Source organism: Onychostruthus taczanowskii, unplaced genomic scaffold (genome assembly GCF_017590055.1).
Source record: "Onychostruthus taczanowskii isolate IOZ18803 unplaced genomic scaffold, ASM1759005v1 scaffold10, whole genome shotgun sequence".
NCBI lineage: Eukaryota > Metazoa > Chordata > Aves > Passeriformes > Passeridae > Onychostruthus > Onychostruthus taczanowskii.
Window position 1 is genome coordinate 2,321,889 of NW_024496526.1, and position 23,480 is coordinate 2,345,368.

General features: G+C 42.6%; 1 protein-coding gene across 5 annotated transcripts in view; it reads left to right on the plus strand.

The window, feature by feature from the left end:
- Nucleotides 1-23,480, plus strand: part of LOC121337197 (CREB binding protein) — a 95,754-nt gene that overhangs the window by 17,566 nt on the left and 54,708 nt on the right. For all 5 annotated transcript variants that reach the window (XM_041407141.1, XM_041407175.1, XM_041407149.1 and 2 more), the window contains one exon: nt 21,091-21,267. In XM_041407141.1, the coding sequence (XP_041263075.1) occupies nt 21,091-21,267 (177 nt within the window). The remainder of the gene's footprint in view (nt 1-21,090; nt 21,268-23,480) is intronic.

The window sequence follows — 23,480 nt, forward strand, 5'->3', positions numbered from 1 at the left end:
TAACTAATTCCCAGTGTCAGAGGGCAACAAGGTGCTTGATATCAAGACAGTTATTCTTCCATTGGCAAGGAGAGATTAAAATAAAATACTTCCTCAATCTGTGGAGATGTGAGCAAAGATTTCACATGATACTCCAAAAATCAGTGATTTTTCTTGCTGAGATACCTGGAAACCTCTGAGGAACTATCTCTTCCATGATACTGTGTCTGTCTCTGCTCCCTTCACTGGCAGTCTCCTTTGCTGTAACAATTTTGCCTGTAATTGTGGCATTGTGGCCCTTTTTCTTGGATGACACTACAAGGAGAATTTTTATTGGACTGCGTTAAAGTTCCTTAGGAAATCAGCTTTAAAGAGGAAAGGATTTGTCTTTGAACAATTATTACTTGATGGGAGTAGAGGAACAGATCATCTTGTCACAGTCATTTCCAACAGTAACGAATTGCCCTTTTGTGTTGTACCATGTTTTTTGTTGAGTCCGTTAAGTCCAGAAAACGTGTTCAAACCATCTAGAACATCTTGTTGGAGGTGTTTTTTTAAGATTGTTGGTTCTTGGATGTGATAAGCAGTAGCAAAGCTCAGCAGATGGTCATTGCTTCCATAGGAGTGAGCACTTCATTGGAGACATGCTCGTGCCTAACTCTCCTGTTGCTGTGGGAGCTCATCTTTCCCAAGTGAAGGAGATGAAACCTTCCTGTTCTTTATGGCTGGCAAGGGCTGGAAGTTGAGTTTCTTTCAATGAGTTGTTAGAGAGTCTCTTGCTGAGATGCATTCCCCGGGTCTAGTACAGCTGTCAAAGCCTGTGGAAAGTCAGAAAAAAACTTGTTGGGAAGTTCCCATTTATTTTGTATGGTTCTCAGGTTTCCTTTTTGCCCTGTGTTAGGAGTTCTGGACTGTGATTCCCCTACCTGGGGCTTCTGCTCTTTCCGTTAAGAAGTGTAAAGTCCCATTCAGATGAGAGGACTTGAATGCTCTCTTTTCCATGTGCTTCCAAACTATAATGCCTCCTCATACAATTCTATAAAAGGAATCACCTTTTCTTTGGTAACTTCAGAGTCCTGTCCCTCCAAGAAGGATATTCTGGTACCCAGCAGCAGAAATTAAGGAAAAAATCTGGAGTTGTTCATGGCAGAAGGTATTGCTGTTAACCTGAAGATACAGCTTGCTGGGGGCTCCTTTCAAAGTATTTTTCTTTATAGAACCATTAAACCTACCCCAAGTTCAGGCACAATTTAATCAAATATTACTGGGCTCTGTATGCCTCAGGAAAAGATTTAATTGTTTGGTCAGAACTGAATCTATAAAGAGACAAGAAGAAAAGGGTTGTTTATTTTCATACCTAGTTATGAGGTTTACAAAGTTAATGGTTGTTTGGAGGTTTTTTTGGGATGCCTTTTTGAAGATTGAAGATTTTGAGTAACTTCAGTCTACCTATTTTGAAAACTCTGAAGGAAAATAATTATCTTGGCATGAAATAGAACCTGTGTGCAGGGAGAAATTGATGGAAAAGCTGATCTGGCTGGCAGACCTTCCAGTGTAGTATTCTGGGAGGTAACAGAGAGTTTAGATACAGAGTTCCAGAGATGAGTTTTCCTTACCTCTATGTTTTTAAGACCCACTGGAAGTTGGTACCAGCAGTGGGATTGGCATCAAAACCTGAACAGGCTCAAAACAATCACTAACTGTGCAAAACTAGATCTGCTCTGCTGGATTTTTGCCTATGAGTGCAGAACAGTTTTTTCCTCTAAATGGTATTGGCCTAATTTGTTTGGACAGTGCATGTTTTCAACTTTATTTCAGTCAGAATGGCCACATGGCAGTGTATGCTTCAGTGAGAGTAGGTTCAGATTAAAGAGGAGGAGGAACTCCTACCAGAAATGAACTTCAGAAACCAGTAAAACCGTTTTTTTTCCTACCAAGAGAATAACCCGGGGCTTTTTAATGTTGAGCTATAAAAGGAGTGAATTCTCTCGTTGTTGTTTCCAGGCAGGGTGTCTGTCTAATACATGTGCCTTGGACAAGCACATTCACAGTTTTGCTCCCTGTGCTGTTCACTGAGTGGTGTTTTCATGTTGGAAATTAATCTTGAGTAAATTAAATATGATAATGACCCATGTTAAAGAGCAGGACTTACACAGTGTATATGGTTACGTTACTTGTCTCGTTGTTGTGAGGAAACTGTGGTAAGGAAAATTTGTGATGAGAAAAAATGAAGCCAACTATTTATTTAAACAGATCCCCCAGTTGCTCTTGCTGAGTACCAGATTTAGATACGCTTGCTGATTGTGAATTAAGTCAGCTGAAGATGTTCTCATTCCTTTGCAGCTCTGTGTGTTTTAGCAAACTGCTGGTGCTGTTTGTTTCTGTGGTGGCTCTCAATCTGTCTGAATTCTGCCTGAATTGTTTTAACATGACTTGCAGTTAATTTGCTTCTCATCCACGGAGTTGTCCGTGCTCGGCTGCCAAGCTGCCTGTCTCGGAGCAGACCATGCCTCTGGCAAACACCAGTAGCCAGTCCAAATCATATTCCAAACAGGGCTGGTTCCCAGTTCCACAGGACTCCTAATAACGTTACAGACTCGACCGTAGCTGCTCCATTCTCTGATAAATAAAGAGCACCAAAACAGCATTTTTACTGAGGTGAGACATATGTGTTTTTGTAATAATACAACAGAAGAAAGCTATAAATACAGAGAAACACATAATAGCAAAACTCAGTGGCTCGTAGTAAAATGAAAGTCTCCGAGGCAGTTTTGTTTTGAAACATGACCGTGGAAAGTGCTGCTCCACAGATGAGTTTGCTGATACGTCAGAGAGATTTAGTGACTTAAAAAGCTCCCTTCCCACAGCTCTTACTCCTGGCACCCGAAATTCAGTTGTTTCCTGTTTCTAGTACATGAGTTAAGTCTTGTTTGCAGTTGTGCAATGTAATTGAAGATCTTTGCAGCGATAGGCACTTGGCTGGGGCTTATGCAGGTATCAAGGTTCAGTTTGGCTCCAGGGCTGCAAGAAACAGAGCACTCAGCCTTGGTGGGGACAAACCACTGCTCAGTTTCCTCTCCTCCTGCTTCACACCCAAAAGCCTCTCTGTGCACTTGCACTGGCTTATCAGCCAGCTGACAAAAATTAAGTGTTATGGGATCTCTTCAGAGCAGAATTGTGACATTATCCTCTACTGTGATAACACACCACAAACATTAAGGTTTTTGTTACTAACCATCAATTATATTGGTTAGAGTATTGTAATTCTTCAGTTTTTGTTGTTATTTCTAAGTTGTTTATCTGAAAGAAGGTTTTGGGACTGAAACTAGCATGTTCACCAGTTCCTTTGGAAGCCATGGATTAAAAGCAGGATTTACAGTGTTGTTTCAGGTTAGTGAAAATGACAGAAACTCCCAGGTCCTTAATGACAGATGTAACTGGGATGACGTCTTTCCAGTTTTCAGACTGCTTTCACATATCTTCCTGCTGCTGTTTGTAGCTTGGGGTTTTTAATACCCAGGTAAAAAATGACTCAGATGTTGGGAGGGAGAAAAACCTGCCAACTGAAACGCTGGTGTGTAGAAGTTACGAAATGCCTGGTTCCTTCAGTCAGAAGGAAATCTTTGTCACAGTAATTTTCTTAATAGACTCTAATCATGCATGTAGATATGATTTCACAGGAGCCTTTCTGATGAAAAGACCTTTTAGCAGGTCTCAAATCTTGCCCTTACTTAAAAGATAAACTTAGTATTTGTGCTTGACAGTGAGCTGTGATTATATTGGGAATCCTGTAATTGAAAGGACATACAGAAATGTGTTAAAGCAGGAAGTGCTATGGTCTGGAAACTAAATGCTGGTGGTCTGGTTCTTTAGAAAGAAGGCAGTGCAGAAAACTTGGAGGATTACATAGAATTTGATAACTGTGTCAGCCTTCCTGAGAAATGGATCAGGAGTGGGAGCAGTGAGAGGAGGCAATTCTCCTTTTGCGGCTTCCACAAGTGAAAAACACTTCGTTGAAGGAAAACAGGACACTTCAACCATCAGGCAAAAAAATAAGATTATGTTGGAAAGTTGCACTTTGGAATTTTGAAATTCACTCATTTCCATAGGGGGTTAAAATTTTTAAACAAGAGATTACACAAATGCCCAAATCTACTTTGTAGTGGGCAGATTATTCTTCACCTTGATTAACATTTAAACTACAAAAGGTGTTTCAATACACATTTTCCCTCCATATGTAAAAAAAATTAATTCTGAATTCTTACTGGCACTACTGTTAGTTTACTGTGCAGGGCTGAGGATAAGGAATAGCAGAATATAATTACATTTTCCTTTTTTCTTGTGAATGCTTGGAAGAAATACCTGTTGGTTTTTGTTTGGAAGCTGAAGTCCATTTGTGTGTGACATCAGTTTGCTGTGTGTCCATGGACTGTAAATAGTATGTGCTTGTTTCTCTTCCTCATCCTCCTCCTTCTTGCTATTACAGTAAATAGAATTCTTATTTACTCCAGAAATTACTGTGACTGTGAAGTGGCCCACTAAGCTCGCTTATGATTTAACTGTTTGTGTGTAATCTGAGCAATGGCTTCAATTCTAAGGCCAGGAATACTTTGCAGAATTAAGATTTAGATTAATAAGGACTTGAGATGATTTTTGGACTCCTGATGCTACAAAAACTACCTGTATGTAGCACCTGGAAATGTCTGTGTTTACATGTTCTGAAGATTCTCAAATCCCAAAGTGATGGATGTGTTCTTTGGTATCTATGTACGAATCCTATTTAGGTTTGGGAAATAACAGTGTTCTGTGCTCTAAAAAAGGTTCAGCAGTGCCTTTGTTTTAGAGTGAATCATAATGAAAATACAGCATGTTAAATATAGGACCATCCTTGCCAAAAGAAATGAAATAGATTTTTTGAAGAGTGGTAAATAGGTTATTTAGCACTCTGCTGCTGTTTTGGATGGAAAGGATTTGTGTTCTCCGAGTGACTGCAGCACAAAGCTGCCCTGGCTGCATGGCTGCTCTGCTTGTCAGGGGAGTTTTGGAAACAAAACAAATGCCCTTTGAAGCTTTTGGCAAATTGACTTAATTAAATAACTGCCTTTAGGACGAGAGGATCTTTGTACCCTGCTAATGGACAAGTGTTGGAACACCACCAGTTGAAGATGAGATTTCTCTCTTGGAACAATCAGTGGTGGCTCCCTCAGTCTGATATGGGGCATCTTGGGTTAAAAAGCATTTCTGGATCATCCTCTGTGCAGCTGCTGTCAGTGAGGAATGTGTGTACAGGCCTGGTTTGTTAAACTGTTCAATTTTAATCCTGTTTAAAGACAACCATCAGATCTTGCCTTGTTTAAAAGCCTGTTCAGGTTTGTCTCAATAGCTTCATGGGTATTGTTAAATCTTCAAGGAGAACATGGTTTATAGAAGGACTGGAAATGTCACAGTAGCTCTTGAAGTCACTGTGGTGTTTCAAAACAAACATATTTGGCTCTTAAAGTTATTTTAAAATTATTTTAACAGTGTAAATTATTTATAGTTACATTTCTCCATAGTTAATATCAGGCTGTGATATTTGTGCTAAGTAGTTGCTTGGAGTAAGCAATATTGATTTTTGTTTCTTTCAATGTATTTAATGTAACCTGTAGTGTGAGTTTGTTTCTTCTCTATTTGATTTTTCTCCTTGGTCTGCAGTTGAAAAGTATAGTTACTTTTAGAGTCACAGCCTCTCCCTTCAGGGTTTCCCCTTTTCCTTTAGCATTCACATCTGTCAAGGAGAGTATACATTGTAAAGGAAGGACACAGAATATCTCTTTTAATTATATTTTGGCGATACTTTTCCTGTTGCTGTTCTTTCTCAGAGCTACTGTTGTCTTTTCTGCCACCTCTGTGGAATATCACATTCCATGGGCTGCCTGATAATGTATCCTTGGCCAGTTTCTGGAGATAAATGGGGAAAGAACATCTTAAATAGCGCTACTGTTTTCTCTTACCAAAACAGCTTATTCCTTATAATACTAACTTTTTGGAGCATGACATGCTCTCCTTTCCTTGGCTGTCTCCAGCCTGCTATAGGCACTTCTGAGCTGCTGAGGTGCTGGCAGACACAGCTGGCAATTCTGTACAGTTGGGTACAGTCTGCAAGGCTGATATCCACAGTACAGGAAATAAAGGAAGGAGTGCGGACTTTGGGTTGAATTTGATATAGAAATCTGCATTTATAGAATCACAGAATCATGGAATGGTTTGGGTTGGAAGGGACATTAAAGCTCATCCAGTTCTCCCGCTGCCATGGCAGGGACACCTCCCACTGTCCCAGGCTGCTCCAAGCCCTGTCCAGCCTGGCCTTGGACACTGCCAGGGATCCAGGGGCAGCCACAGCTGCTCTGGGCACCCTGTGCCAGGGCCTGCCCACCCTCACAGGGAAGAATTATCTAATGTAAATTTCCCCTCTTTCAGTTTGAAGACGTTGCCCCTTGCCTATCACTACTGTTCCTAAACTTTGATTTAGCTTAATGATGGCAAAGTGCAGGAACTAGGGGAGGACAGGGATACTCAGTTGGGAATCTGTGTTAGAAAACTGTGTTTTGGTCTGACCATGAATGTGTTTTAGTACACGCTGAAGCTTCTCCTGGAATTAACTCATAAAAATTTTGGCCAATATATAGTCAAGTATCTGTTGAGGCATATCTTCACTGAATTTAAGCCTTTCAAAATTCTCTTCTCAAGTATTGTTGAATTATTCTTCATGTCCAAACTAGATTTTCTTGATGAAACAAACCTTTGAAACAGCTACAGTTAATTTTGTGGTTCTGGTTAAGTATCTGTGCTTGTATACTAAGAATAATTTTTGTTTATCTGAAGAAAGCCACTTGTTCTGCTTGGCACTTATAAAAGCTCTTGAAGCAATTGGAATGCATTGATCAATTGTGGCTAATTATTCATTAGAGCTTTGAAGTTGTTGTTTGCAGAGGTGACACTCATTACAAAGTAAACCTTCTCAGCTTTATTTTGCTTCCTAAGTACAACAGTGATACTGAGTGCAGAAATTGTAGTAGATTTCATTGTGTTTGTACTCAGGCTTGTGCAGAGTTTTGGAGACATTTTCTTTCTTCAGGCATGTATACAGTGTAAACATATGAAAATTTGATTTTCTTTTCCTGGGAAATGTTGATTTCCAGTTAAATGTATTAAGAATCTGTTTTCTATATATCCAGTCATTTGTAAAGAAAGTTTTCCCATAAAATTTTGTCTTTTGTATTTCAGTAATTGTGGGGAAACATGGGTTAATTTTTTTTTTAAGGCCTTGGAATACTGAAGTTCTTCTTTGGCCTCTGTGAAATGCTTGGAAGAGAATTTCACATCTTATTGCAAGTGGTAATAAAACACCTGGCTTCTTTTTAATGGGATTTTAAAATTTTTATTTCCAGTTTTACCAAATTTTAGTAATAAAGGATGAAGTAAATTACAGTTATTCCTGGACATTTGAGTATTTTAATTTGAGTTAATTTACTGCTGAAGAACAAGACAGTAATTGCTTCATTAATCTGTTGTGGTAGGCCATGGTTATAGCAATTAGCTTAAAGTGATGGGAGACTTGGAGCTTGGCTTCCTCTGAACAGTGATAGCCAGATCATGATTTAATTATCAAATCTGATTCTCGAAATGTTACATTTTAAGGCTTTCTTGTCACTGACTTCAAAGTGAGTATTTTTAACTGAATGTTTTGTCAAACTGCCAAACCTGCAGGTTGGTTTAGGTGAGCGCTCTCACCTCAGCTCAGATAACATCATTGCTGCCATTCTTGCACTGGGACTGAACTGGGACTGAATTCACTTTTTTTTTTTTTTTTTTTTTTTTTTTTGGTAACACCACTGGCTTTCTGCCATAAAATGATTAATCTTTTCCTTGCCTCTCCATCTGTCCCTCTGGCATATACATTCCAAGCGCCATGGTGACTTTCTTTTGGAACACATTACTATAGGATGAAATAGCAATTAGTAGAGACTTACTTTTTTTTGTCAGTAAACAGATGCAAGATGATGCCAGTGTAGTAAAGAAAGCCTGTCTTTCCCCTTCACAAATGAGCATGAATTCCTAATGGACCTGTCTTCTGTGCTTCTCTGGGAGCCCTAATCGGTGAGGTGGAACTTGCTTCGTGCTGGAGGCTTGGGCCTCATTCCAGAGGGAGATAAGAGTCCAAAGAGCAAAGTCCTCAGCCTGTGCTTGGTGGAAAGCTGCTCTTTGGTATCGAGTTTGTGAGCAAAGCACTGCTGGGAGCTGGGGCAGCAGCACCCAGGGGCTGAGGAGGGGTTAGCTCCAGAAGGGTGATGCCAGATCGTAGCAGCTCTGGAGCTCTGTGTGTTCTGCTCACCTGGGTGGTGAAGTGTGCAGATGGCAAGGCATGGGTCCCTGTCTCTGTGTGTTACCTCTCTGGGAAGCAGGAGTCAGCGTTATGAAAGCAGTCCTGTCCTCTTTCACTGTCACTAACAGCATTAAAAGCAGCTGAATTGCCTGTCAGTCTGAATTTCTTAGGTCTTCCATTACCTGGAGAAGATTGACTCCTTCATTCACAGTACTTTGTAGACTTCAGTTTGTAACTTCTGAGCATCTGAGACACCCAACTGTTTGATTTCCTTGTCTTGAGAGAGAGAATAAACATCCAGAGGAAGAGAGTTAGGACTATTTAAGCCAAGCAAGGTGACGTGCTGCTTATAAAAGCATTTCAGTGGATGGGAAGAGAGAAAAAGGGAACAAAATGCTGAGTGTTGTAACCAACTCGTGTTGAAAGCCCAGATTTGAGGTAGGTGTGGTAATTTGATGGCAAGGGATTTAGAGGCTTAATCTAATAATGGAGTATGAAGTGGCTGATTTTGGTGAGGCCCATAAAAGAAGGAAGTAAAGGGTTCTTGGGGTGGCATGTCCAGAAATTCTGAGTCATCCCTATCCTGTGGTGAAGTGGACAGCGACTGCCTGGAGGCAGGAGCAGGTAGCTGGGTCTGTACCCAGTCATTCTCTTCATGCTGAACCCAAAGGATACTGCTTGGATGTGTAGGTCGTAGTGGGAAGTGCAGAACTCCCATTTTGTGACAGCTTGTTCTGTTTTCTACAATAAAAATGAGAGAGAGAGGAGTGTCCCCAACACCTCAGTGATGTAAATGGGGATTTTGGGTGAAGCATGAGAGATGCTGAGTAGCTGTGGCTCTGTAAAAGTTGGGGTGTTCGTGCACAGCTGCTCTCAGTTTAAGGCTATTGATGAAGTGGAACCTTGAAGTTCCAGCTCAGGCATTCAGAAAACAGCATCAGAGTTTATTTTACAGCAGCTCTGGAAGAGTGAGAATAGTTACTGTCTCCTCAGCCTTTAGTGTTTTGTATCACACACGGTTGTGTCAATGATACAGCAGGAGGAAGTAGGGAGAACGTCCTTCTTGCAAATCCAGGGATTTAGAAGAAAGCAGTAGTGAGTGGCAGATGTGTTTTACTAGAGCAATTTACACTGTTGAACAGCCAAGCTCTCACGTATGCAACTCTTCAACACTGCTGTTAGTTTGTGAAGATCTGGCCTCTTATCAAAACAGATCAGATCTAGGATGCCTCTGCTCTCTCATCTTTAACTATGACAGGCATGTTCTGTTCTCTGAAATAATTTAAATTATTAATCTGGGACTTAAATTGGTTTTTAGCTTTTATACCATAGACTAAGTCCAGAATAATACAGTGATAGTGGTGGCTCACTAAAAGGCTGACTTTGTGACTTCCTCCTACAGTTATTTTGTCAGGTTCAGAGGTGTGGGAAGAGTTTGGTGAGGGAAAAAAGGTGGTCCTGATCTTCCTGTTTTTGTACTGTCAGAACAGATCAGAGTAGCACACCCAGTAGGTTGGGGCTGTGTGTCCCCACGCTGCCACTGTGGAAGCTGCAGTTCTTTACAGCACCCCCACCACAGGGGTCTTCAGCTGTTTCCTGTCAAGCTTTCAGCTCCCTCCCATGTCCTCAGATAATCTCTGAGGTGCTGACAGGACAATGCTGGCAATGGTGGTGGCTCCTCAAGAGCCCTGGATAGCGTCTGCTGCTAGTGCAGAGGGTGATGGCAGAGGTCTCTGTGCCTTCCTTCATGGAGATGTCAATCTGCAGGTCTGTTGTGGTTTATTCCCGAATTTAATGCTCCCACAGAGATTCTCCAACCCACACTGCCACTCACTCGGTCCCCCTTTCCCTGCAGTGGGATGGAGGGGAGAATTGGAGGCAGAAAAGGCAGAGATCACGGGCTGAGATAAGAACAATTTACTGGAAGCAGCAATGAGATAAGAAACAGGAACAGCAATGGTATTAATAACGAAAGCATATGGGAGAGGCAAGTGATTTGCATGCAAAATGCTCAGAAGAGTGTTACCCCCTCTCCCTCCTGCTGGCTCACAGGGTTATCAGGAGGAACACCTTCTCTCCAGAAGAGACTCCTGGTTTTTGGCCATGGCATGAGGTGGTACAGAATAACCTCAGTATCCTGGCCCTGCCCTGTCCTGGCTACTGCAGAAAATTAACCCTGTCCTGGCTGGAAGCAGGACATTACCCCTTGGTCCATACCATGTACTCGTGTCCAATTCCTACACCTTCCAACCAGTTACATACATTTGTGTTTATATTTATATATATACTCATCTCCCACACGCAGAGATACCATTTCTGTAGTCAGTGGCCATCCCTCCAAGATGTTTGTTGAGTTCATTTAGTCCATGGCTGTGGGTCTTATCAATCCTAGGTGTCTTCCAGGGCAGGAGGGCTGCTGTTGGCCAGTTGCAAACTGCATCAGGAGCTCACATGGCATGATGTAGGAAAGGCACTTTCCCTTTGAACATCCAGCCCAGCACTGGTAGTCAGGGTTCCAGGAGAAGCTGTGCTTCAGGGCCAGTCACTTTGGAAGCAGCTTGAACCTCTTCATAGGCTGCCAGGATCTCTTTTTCAGTTTGGGTGTACCAGGCCTTGGATCCTTTGTATTCCCTACTCCAGAACCCATGGGGTCATCCTCAAGTCTCCCCAGGTACTTTTTATCAGACTTGCCAGGAAGGACCATTCTCCCTGACTGCAGAGCGTGGTTTTTGCATCCTTTCCTGCCCTGAATGGCCCAGGAGCTACTGCTTGAACAACCTTTAGTTTGATCTGTTCAAAGCTTGTTGTTGTTCACTTTCAAGTATTGTTCCACTTGAAATCATTTTTCTTCTGTGTCACAAGATGGTGAGAGCTGACAATATAACTGTACTCTGGGATGTGCATCCTCCAAAAACCTACAGTCAGGCCTTTAACCTTTGCTTTATGGCAAAACTAGCCTTCAGGAGTATTTGGATTGTCTTCTCCCCTTTATCAAAACCTTCCTCTGCCCTGTTCTCCCATAGAATGATCTCATCAACATGCTGTGAATGTTCTGGAGCCTCACCCTTTCCAGTGCAGTCTGGATCAGTCCATGACAAGTAGTGGAGCTATGTTTCTACCCCTGGGGCACGTCCATCTCCCAGTAATGGTGTGATTTCATTCAGGCCACCATAGTCCACTGTCAGTCTGCACTTTCCACTGGACTGACACACTGGTTGTGTAGGGCTATTGAAGGAGGAGCAGGTCTGGCTGAGCTCTCCAGCCCACAGCCCATCCCATGGATGGGGTCCCTGAGGGTCAGCTGGTGCCATGAGACCAACAGGGCACTGTTGTGGTAGTGATCAGTGCTTGTTGTTCTTCATCCCTCCTCAGCCTCACAGAAGGGTCCTCTGAGAGACCAGACAAGGAATTCAGCTGTCAAACTCTCTGTCTCCATAGCAGCTCTTCTAAAAGCCCTATAATTCCCTTTTGGGACCTTGAAATACCTCTCCTGAGTTGATCCAGGCCAAGGCTACCTAGGGCTTCTGGGCCAGTCACAATGGAGTGTTTTGCCATTTATTCCCAGTCAAGCTCACTTCAGCTTTCAGTGCAGTCAGCTGTTGGATCCCCCTGCCACCCCAGAAACAGAGATGGATTCTGTCCCTCTGGATCTCAGTGGAATCAGGGGACATTGTGTGCCAGTGTCAACTAAGCATTATATTCTTGTGTGTCTGATGTGCTAGGCCATGGATCCCCACAGCCCAAGAGATCCAACAGTCCCTTTTCTCCACCTGGCTGGGGAGCAGGGCTCCTCTGGTTCTGATCATGGTACTTGTTTCTCTCTTCTTCATTCTCATATGAACCAGAGGCCTCTTCAAGAGAATGTGAAATAATATCAACCCTTCATTCTGTCTGAGGACATGCCCACAGGAAACTGGAGGGGCATTTATCCTTGAAGAATTTCCTGTGGTGGTTGTTCTTCCTCTCAACTCTCATGCTCATGCTGCCAGGGCAGAAGGAGGGATTTTCATCCCACTTCTTCATGTCCTCTCTGTGACCATGCAGGTAGGACCAGAGTTACCTTGCTCCCAGTAGCAGAGATTCTGGTCTGTACTGGTGTCCACATGGGACTTGTGCTTTCTAGTTTGCGCAATCTGACCTGTCCACAGATCACACTGACTTGATCAGTCCTTCCACAGGCTGGTAGGGAGGAAAGAAGATGATCATCTTGCAGAGTTAAGGAGTCCCCTGAAGCCCTGTTCTCATTTCACTGACATCATTGCCAGGGAGCTGTCATATGGCCATGGCGCACTCCATGCGAGCTTCCAGTGCGTGGATTGTGTACTTAACATCCGAGGCAAACTAAAAACCCTCAAAAACTTGTGTGACAGGCCTGAAGGAGGAAATGGGGGTGGAAAGCTGGGGAAAACCATTCTCTCCTGTTCCCCCACAGACTGTGTACGATAATTAAAGGATTCTAAAGGCAGTGCCGAGGTGAGGGCAGGAGAGCAGCACTGAACACCCATCCCAAATGACCCTCATTGCTCTCGATGTCACCGTGCCATAAACTGATACCCCACAGTACAGCAGCAAACCCATCCTGCTGCCTCTCCCCGCTCTGAAGGAGAGCGCTGTCATGGGCACTTAAGGGAACAGGTTAGGTACCGCACCCACAGGAGCAGACAAAGCAGCGCTGTGACCAGCTCCGTACCTAATACAGCAAATGCTCAGATAAATTTGTTTCCAACTCGCTTCGGCAGATGTGTCGTTATCTCAACCCTTGGAGCCTCTCGATGGGCGCCAGATAAAGCTGTTGTGGTTTAAGGATGGTGTTCCCCAATTTCGTGCTCGCAACTGAGACTCTCCCTGACCCCCTCCCCCTGCGGTGGGCTAGAGAGGAGTGAGGCACAAAAGGCAAAGATCACTGGTTCAGATTAGAGCAAGAAACAGCAGTGAGATAAGAAAACAAAGAGAGGTGAATGATTCACATGCAAAATGCTCAGAAAACCCCTTCTCCCTGGAAGAGACTCCGTTTCTCCTGCCCTCAGCAGTGATGGGAGGTGGTACAGAATAACCTGAGTCCTGAACGTGCCCCCTCCCAGCTACTGCAAAAAATAAATCTGTCCTGGCCAGAACCAGGACTGTGTCATAATCTACCTGCCCATCTCTCTGCTCGGTAATCTTGGGAACTTAATTATCTGTGAGGCCATTAAGAAAAACGGGTCAAATTGACCAGCGATTTCCAAAGTGATTAGAGAAAAATTGATCTGAGGGAGGGGGAGGAGATGTGCAGTTTCCCTAGGATGCCTAACAAGTAGTGTAACTGGTTTGTGATCCTACAATCAATGTCAGTCTGAAGAGGCGACTTAATTGCTGCAGGATTGAGTGAGTGGATGGAATTCTGTGCTGCAGTCCATCCTGTATGATCTCGTGTCTTTACAAGAGCCATCCTCTGGAGCTGCACTCAGTAACACAGTTCTGGGGTACACACGAGGGTGCAATAGTTTAATTCATTTTTTGGCTTCTGTTCTACACCTCTGCGTTCCTGGACTTTGTTCCCTTAGTTTGGTTAATGGATTCTAGTCAGAGTCTCAGATTATTTTTGCTTCCAGAGATAATTTTTTCTTTTCATCTTTTGGTGTTGTCTCTGGACAAGCAGAAGAGAATTTGTAATTATCTTTCTATTATAAGGTTCCATTTTATAAAGACTAGAGCATATGGAAATGGCAGTGGTACAAAGACAGGATATCTCTGATTAGAGGCCTTATGATTTTTGTGAACTAACTCCTGTTGATGAGTAGAAGCACACACTATTTAAATAAAACATTAATAGAATCTTAATTATTTCAGTGGTAGTCACTTCAATTTTTTTCTAATTTTGGCTCTGAAGCTACAGAGCTTCAGCTCCTATCTGTTGATCTTTGCTAAACAGAAAATATTTGTGTTATCACCTTTTTATTCTCAAAATCAGTACTTTAGAATCACATCAGCCCTTGCCTTAATAACATAAGCAAATTAATAAGCTTAAATAGTAAGCTAAATTAATTAGGCTATTAGATTGCAATTAGCCTGTCTTTGCCCATGCCCATTAGTCCTTTGAACACTGCTTGAGGCCTCTCTGGATTCTGTCATTTTTACCTGTCATTCCTGAGCTACTACAGCATGTTGGTCATTGTTGCAGCAGCATTCCCATCACTGCAGACACATAATGGTGGCACTTTCCCCTTATCCAATTGTCTTTTCATTCCTCCTGTTGGCATGTTGAGAGCTCACATTTGTTCTTCTTCAAGCATTTTGCAGATTCATGGCTTTCAAAGTCTGGCCAAGCTTGTCTCGTTTGCTTCCTTTCTTTCCAGGCTGTTTTCTAGTAAAAAAATCCAGCAGATACTGAACTGAATATTAATGATAACTATTTTTATTTTATAGGATTGGATCATAATCAGATTACTTCAGCCAGGCTTATTTTCCACTGAGCCCGTGCTGCTTTGAGTTCTCTGATTCTCATATCAACCTTTTGGTATTTTTTCTGTTGTCAGCTCAGTCCAAATCTCATGGCATTGTTTTGGTTTTAAATACTTGGCCAGAATAACCTCCTTCGATTTTGGTACAGAGTCAGTGCTTCAAAATTTAATTAAAATTAGCATTTAACTTGGAGATAAGTTTGTGGCTTTGGGTGTTTGTTTTGGGTAGTGTTTGGGGCTTTTTTGACTAATCTGTCTGGACCAGCTAATTTTAAAAAAAGTGAATTATGGTATTAACTTTAGGAAGGTACTGGTGGTATAAGATACAAACCCAGAAGCATTATCAGAGGTGTGTGCTGCTCCTTGGCACATGCCTGCAAATGCAGGTGCTTTCTCTCTCACAGGAAAATTGAGGCTGAACTCTGTCCTGCCAGACCTTTTATTAAATTTGGAAACCCTGAAGTGAAAAGTGGGCTGGAGCAACAGAGGAGAGCAGAATTTCCCAAAGGAAAAGGGATTGCAAGGAGCATAGCTGCACACAGTTGTGCGGTTTCTGGCAGTGTCTTGGAGAGGAAGCTAAAAAGGGAGTAGGAAATGATGTGCTTGTAACAGGGACTGGGGTTTGTGTTGGTTGCATGTCCTGGGAGCCCTGGAGGAATGTGGTGGTGGAGTACCCTGGACTGCAGGAGTGAGAGCTGTGGTGCTGGAGGCGAGGGGACAGTTGATAAAAACTTAAAGGAGGAGGGAAGGGTAGAGTTTATTTACAGCCTGAACACTTGGTGTACAAGAGGGAGCATAACCCATCCCCTTGGTGCTGGGCTGGAGGAGGAACTACTGTGGTGTGTCAGTGTTGCTAAAGAAGGGAGGGGGAAAGGAAGCTTTAAAAGCAGAAGGAGCAACACAGTGTGGAGATCCAGTCTGCTCCGAAAGGTGTCTTCAGGATTAGATCGGTGAGCTTCTCACTTGTCACATCACCTCTGAGCTGCACCCTCAGGTGAAGTTTGTAGGTTTGGTCACAGGCTTCCTCGATAAAATCTCTGAAACTCCAGGAACTAGAGGAAATGGAATTGCTGTTCTGCTTTGAAGAGAATAAGTAAAACAGGAGAAGCACCTCCCACAGCTGCTGCTCAGAGCACTGCAGTGTGATGGCTCCTATAGTCCAAGGCAGCTGAACAAAGGTTTGAAGTGCTGGGGGGGGGTGGGGTTTCAGCTTGGAAGTTTGTACATTCCTTGGCTTATGAGAGTAGGGTGAAATAGCCTATTTCCTATCCACACTTGATAATAGATTCCAGTATCTTAGAGAGTTGCCATAGTGATAAAAAAGGGAACAGAATCTACTTGTCTTCCTGGGATAGCAGAATTATTAAATTAAATGCCTCTTTTCCATTAAAGGAGAGTGTCATTATCATATTTCTGAGAACTGTTTTAGAGCAGAAATAATGTGTTTAAGGTGGTGTCCTGCATTAATCGTGTTCCTTCTTGAGGCACCCCTAGCCTTAACTTGCATTTGGGATACACCCCTTTATCTCCCCCACTGCAGCTGGTGGAACAGAACAACACCTTTCTTGGGAAAGTCTGCTCTACCCCATCAGAATTCATGCAGCTGTGACCACAAAGAGCTGGGCAAAAGAAGCAAGATTTTCCCAAAATTGCAGCACAGAAACAGAAGTATAAGACATGAATTGCAGAGGATGAGGTGGGATGAAAGGAGCCACCATGGGATGGAGTGCAGGGAACAGGGCTGAAAATGGTGGCAGGAAGAGAGGAGATGAAATGACGGAGGGGAGCAAAGGCAACCTGCAGGGAACATCCGTGAGCTTAGAACAAAATGGGAGTGAACAGCGTAACCCGAATTGTCAGAGAGAAGCTCTCAGCTTTTGGTGACATGGAGATGCACTGGATGGAAGGTGGAGTAGCCCTGTGATGCACATCGTGCCTGCTCCACGCAGGTGGAAAAAGAAACAGCTCACACTGGATTACTCTTTGCTTCTCTTCGTTTTAGAAAAGTAAATTTAACAAACTTTAAGCCGAATACAAATCTTTGTGATGGCTCAAAGTTCCCCATGAAAATGACCATTCTTACCAGGTTGTAAACTCCAGTGCTCTTGGTGGTTTATCTTCTTTGGTGACTTTTAATTACCTGGTAATCTTCCCCTGAACTATTTTGAGATCAGAGTTCTTTTCAGAAATATAAAAACAAAGGTCTTCTGAGTATCTGCTTTCCCTTACCTGCCTGGAAAATCCCCTGGAAGCAGAGGCAGGAGTTGGGGTGTTTGAGCTTTCCGAGTCCTTTGCTTGGAGCTTCCAGTTTCCATTTGCAGAATAAACAAGCAGGATCAACTCTTTACAATGTGTAGGTTCAGTCTTCTGCATATATTTACCAGCTGTTTTTTGAGATTTCAGTCAGCCGTGGTTTAAAGTTCCGCAGAAGTCACTGGGCTCAGCATTCAGATAATTAACCAGGAATTGCAGTTTGTGCCTGTGTCTTTCGGTGTGTGACACTCAGGGATCTGCCTCATTCTTCCTTTCCTTCCCCCTCCTGTGTGCTGCCTTCCCACCAGGGAGGAGCTGACAGTGGTTTGCTTTGCTGGAGTCCCTGCCTGGCTGTGTTTGGAATCAATTCCCAGCTGCTCCTCAGGGTACCAGTAACAGCTCTGGATCCCACTGCTGTTTGTCAGCAGGTTGTTCTGCCACTGAAGCTCCTGGCTGATCCCAGACTTGGTTGGAAGCTGTTAAAAATGGATAAGAGTTTGTTCAAACAGGTCTCACATTATGTTGTGATTCTGGAAATCACAGTCCTGTTATTTTGAATTCTTCCCAGGAGAAAGTGAGTTTAAACCCCCCCTGAAGCCACGAACATTTATCAGTTTTAATAAAATCATCTTGTGGATGATTCCTCCTAATTTTTGTCTCCATATTTACTTCAGTGATTCCCACCTAAGAAAGGTTTCTCCGCTTATTCTGACTATTTTTTTTTAAAAAAAAGATGAACTTCAAACAAAAAACAAGTCTTTAGTACTTTGTTTCATTGTCAGTAATTTACGAAAGTGAAGTGTAGGTTAAAAGGCAAGTCTGATGTTTTACAATGTTATCAAATGTTGCTAGTTTTTGAAAGTTACAGACTGGTATAATACTTTAGCTTTAGGTTCCTTTCCCTTATGAAAGCACAGCTTTGGACACTGAAATACAATGTGGCAGAGGGCGGGTTATAAAATACAAGGTTTCAAATGGAAGCTACTCTGCTTCCAGCTCGATTTCAAAGAGCCACAAAGCATTTCTTAAAATTTCAATCAAGTATTTATTACTTAATGACCACCTAGAGTAGGAAAAATTATCCTCATCCTATTAAGCACTCAGCTTAGAAGATTTGAAAGGTTGCTTTGTTGTTGTACAGAGTTGTGATCTGTCTAATAACAAGATCTATTGAAAAGGAAATGATAAAATAAAATGAAACAGCCATGTGGTGGTACTTGTTAGGATTGCAGAGCCTCAGTGCTTTGGGGATCTTCAAGCCATTTAGAGTTTTAACAAACTTTAAAACTGTCTTTCAAGACCAAAATATTTCTAATATTTTTTCTAAAAATCTGTTTTCAAACATTCTTTCTTCAATTAAACAGCATTAATATTCCTTGATAATGAGATGAGAACACCTCTCTGTTTCTTTTTGGAACAAGAACTTAAATTTGAGGTAAATTTGCTCAGCATTCTCACTGCCCAAAGAAAATCTCTCTTCTGCTCTTTGAAAATACAGCTGTATAAGATTGTGCCAGAAACCTTTAACACAGGCTTCCAAGCTCAGCACATCCATTGGGCATTCACTGCCTGCACTGAGCCTTTTCCATCTCCTCCCTGGTGCCTGAGGCTGCTCCATCCATGAGCTGCCAGCCCAGGGAGGGCTCTGCTTGCCATGGGCTGGCCCATGGAGCCATGGGCAGAGGTTTGAGCAGCATTCCTGTCTCCCACTTTGGGCTCCCCACAGCTGTCCCAGTGCTGGGGTGACTGTAAAGGTCTGCAGGACGTGTACTGGTGGTTGCCAGAAAAATCTGTGTATTGTTCCATTCAAAGAACTCCTCCAGACTTTCAAGGAAGTTCGAAGAAGACTGGAAGGGCAAAGTCCTTCCAACAACAAAGTTTGTAGTTAGGAATTAGACATGAGGGGACTGACTAACAGCCCCAGAGTTAATGTTCCTATTTCTGGCTTCTGAAAGGTTTCAGTAGTTCTCCTAAGCTTTCTCAGAATCTGTTAGTTTCAGAAATTTTCTTCACTGTTGATCTGATAGACCCCTACAACATTAATGAACAGCTGTCATTATCAGATGACACTTTCTCATACCTTGTCTGAAATAGTGGGTTGAGTGGGTAATTTTATTAAATGCTTTGCTATTAATTCTTCAGAGAAAGCTGCCAAAATCTGTGGTGTAATAAATAATAATTAAAATAATTTCTCTGAACATGCAGTCTGCAAAACAAACACAGAAATACGGAAAATTATATTCTTGATATTTGTGCAATGTGATAGCAGCTAACACCACTTCTCTTTAAAGGCAGTCTTGGGACTAAACTTTAGATGCTAATTTTTGGTCTTACTTGCTATTTGAATTATTCAGCTATACTCTGGGACACAGCACAGATTTGATAACCTCATATATTGCAAAGTAACAGCTTTTGGGATTTTTTAAATGTGTAAAGATAGAACGTCTTGTACAGTGAAGAAAGGCCCAAATCTGGCAACAGTCACTGGGCAGGATGCAGGGAAAGGGAGCATTTCCTAACTTAAAGCTGCTTGGAGAGTGGCAGGGCCAGCTGTCTGAAACCAGAGGGTACAAAGTACAGGGACAAAGAGGACAAGGCCCAGTCAAACTGTGTTTATTGGACTCTGCCCCAGTGTAATTTGCTGCTCGTAACTGGTGCTTCCTCAACAGCTCGTTCAGCCCGATTCCTGTAAGCATAAAAAGCAACCCCTGAATAATCCCTCATTATGAGGCTGTTCCAGTGATAAGCTGATGTGAGCAGCCCTTCTTCCAGCTATGGAAATAGTCCCCAAGTCCCTGCTGGCAAAGGAGGGGAAGAGACCAGGACCGTAGAACACCATTCTGACCATTTTTGTGTTGAGGAAGGAAAGGTAAAGGGAAGAGGAAAATAAAATAGGATTTACTATTTCAAATAAAGACTTTTCTCAGTGGTTGGATTCATATTTAGGACCAGGTCATAAAGTCACCTAGAAATCCTCCCAGTGTGAAGCAGGAAGGTGAGCAAATGTGATCTATTGAGTGGATCCTATGGGAGGGACTGAGGGGGCTCAGCCTGGAGAAGAGAAGGGTCTCAGGGGTGACCTTCTGGCTCTGCACAACTCCCTGACCCGAGGAGGCAGCTGGCTCAGCTCTGCTCCCACAGAACAAGGGACAGGATGAGAGGGAATGGCCTCAAGCTGTGCCAGGGGAGGTCCAGGTTGGACATCAGGAGGAATTTCTTCCCAGAAAGGGTGGTCAGGCATTGTAAGGGGCTGCCTAGGGGCGTGGTGGAATCCCCATCCCTGGAGGAGTCCAAGGAAAGCCTGGACATGGCACACAGGGCTCTGGGCTGGGTGGCAAGGTGTGATGGGTCCCAGGTTGGACTCAGTGGTCCTGGAGGTCTTTTCCAACCTCAGTGGTTCTGTGGTTCCAGTGGAGGAGATTTTACCATGGGGGAGACTCCTGCAGGCCAAGTGGCTCTTTGGGTGTACAATGTGCTCTCCAGTCATTCGGGGGGAGTTGAGTCTCTGTTTTCTAGTCTTGAGGTGTTCTTGGGGTGTCATTTATCAAGTTTGTCAGTCTTAGACATCTTTTTGCTCAGACACTTCTCCTCGAGTACCAAAACATAAGTTGATAACCGTTTGCTCGATGCCTCTGTATATTCCCCTCCCTTCCCATCTGTCTGTGTGCAAAGTCATGCTTTGTGCTCAGAATGCACAAAGTATCACAGGATTTGAAGTTTGTTTGCTCTTCTGAAGTTCCCGTAGCGTTGGAAAAAGTAATTTCTATTCATGTGGATTGAGAAGGATGATCTTGTGTTTTTTGATTTTGTAAGTTGAGTTGCAAGACTTCAGCCCCACACAGCAGTGGGGCTTTTGTAAAACATATTTTTAGGATATATTTTAACTTGGTAAAAGTTGTGAAATTAATACTGAGAATTTAATATTGAGAAACTTACACTGGAATTTGGTCTCTGCGAATGCAAAGAGGGATATTTGACATATGTTTGGATTTTTTTAATCTCCCTTTGGAATCACAAAAATTCTAATCATTTCATTCATTCATTCTTTTCCAGCTGGGAATGACAGGTAACACTACTCCCTTTGGGCAACCTTTCAGTCAAACTGGAGGGCAGCAGATGGGAGCTGCAGGAGTGAATCCTCAGTTGCCGAACAAGCCAGGCATGGCCAATAGTCTGTCTCCCTTCCCTGCCGACATCAAGAGTACTCCCGTCACCAGTGTGCCAAACATGGTGAGTTGTTCCTGCTGCTCCAGCATTCTTTACCTCTTCCTAGTGCTTTCTAAGTTCTTGGGTGACCCACCTTCTGCAACACTTTCAAATTCCTTCTCCATGGTCATTTAAGCATCAGAGTTGTCCCGTGGTTCCTCATTTCCGCTCTGCGGTGTGTATATAAAACTTCTGTCCATTTTTATGCAGTGGTTGTGCTTTCTCAAGGATCACAATTATAAAAAATGTATTGCATCCTTTCATTTTGGCTGGTATATTTGGTTTTAAACCAGATTTTAAACAAGGACTCCTAATTGATACACAGGTTCTGTGTGTCAATTAGAATGTGTTGGGTACATCACCACCTTCCTGAAACTACATAGTACCTCATATCCTTTGAAACTGATGTGGTAAACACCCCAGATGCTTCTCACTTTATACCATGCCTGACTTGCATGTCACAAACTTGCAAGAACAGTTCTTACTAGGACACCTTGCAAGTTTATAGTATGATGTTTACCAGAGTTCTCTTTATAAAGTTAAATTAAATATTCCCATTTGTCTCAGGATGTTGCGTATTAATCAAACTGCTTGTGTTGTTTCTATGGAAACTCCAGATTGTTGCATTTTATATTCTTATACATGATAGCAGTTACTATAGAAACTTGTAAGACCTGCAAATTGCTTATTTTTTAATTTAAATCAAAAATTGCTATTTTTTGGCACAACCAATGCTTGCTGTTCCATCACTGTATTTGCTACCTGCCTGTCACTAATAAGCTCTGTATGAGAGGCAAGAGGATGCAATAAACTTCCTCTTTTCTCCTTATTTTAGAGAATCACTTCCTAATTTTCCTCCAGTGATGCTGTGAAATCTTTAATATCATCTGTCATTTACTGTTTATGATTATGGAAAGGCGCTTGTGACTGGATTAGCACCATGTTCAGAACACCACTGGCGCTCATGCAGAATATTTGTAAAAGACAATTTGCTGCATGACTACTCTTATTGTGTTAAGTGTTTGGATCAGGTGTAAAGCAAGTGAGTTATTGTCCTGATGCTGCAGAAAACCCGCAGATCTCCCCAAAATGCTGTATTCATCTCAGGGGCTGGGTGATCTTAAAGCCTAATTTTGTGCTCATTTAAAAGTCAGGTTTGGGAAAATCTAAGTCTTAATATACTCACTTATCAGTATAGGATGTAGTGGTCCATATTCAGCTGGAATAAAAAAGGCATTTGCCATCAAGGCTTGTCAGGTGATGGGAGAGAAATAAAATCAAAAACTATTTTCTTTCTCCCATCTTTTCGAAGAGAAAGAGGAAAGTAAAGGAAACTTTCCCTGTAGTATCAATTGCAGTTTCAAAATGTCAAAAATACCAACTGAGAGAACAATCAGAACCGTCTGTCTTTGTTTCTCAGGTGTCAAAAGCTTTGCATGTCCAATATATCTTCTTTTCCCTCACACCACCACAGAGAGTAATGGGCATTTCAGCCAACAGACATAGGCACTGTGGAGCCCAAAGGTCTCAGCTCACGTGGGGGTTAGAGGCATGGTTGTCCTGACAGGGGTGTAACTTCAAAAACTGAATTTCCACCTAAACATTTTTACTGCAAAGCCAAGAACTTAAAAAGAAATGTCACACTTGTTAGAATTTAACCTTTATTTGGCAACAGTGGGTAAGGCAGTGTAATTATTTGGTAATAGCACATCCATGGCCATATGTTATTCCTTCCACAGGGACTTTGCTTTATTCAGTGAACAATATGAACAGAGCCCCTGGAAAGAGCACACAGTCAACATTTAGTTCTATTTTTGTAGCTCGGTGTGTAGCTGTGGGCATTGCTGGCTGAATGTTGTAATATATCTCACTTGGTCATTCCAAATGCTCTTTCCTGTGACAGTCAGCGCTGGAGAGGGTTTATGCTTTGGATTAGTTCATTTTCACAGCACCTCTCTCAGATAAAGATGTGTTGCCCCAGTTTTAAGCACAGAGGCACAAGGAGAGTAAGACTGGCAGAATATGCTGACTCAGAACTTGAGGTTTGTAGGCTCTGGCTTGCTAAACCTTATTTGATACATAAGGCATTACCTAAGGGTAAAATAACATCCACAGCAGTTCCATGAGTTACAGAAACACACATCTAAGTGACATCTGTCACTCACGTTGGGCAACCAAAATGTGACCCAAATGGCTCCTGTGAAAAGCCGCTGGTGACAGAGGCAGGTCCCCAGAGC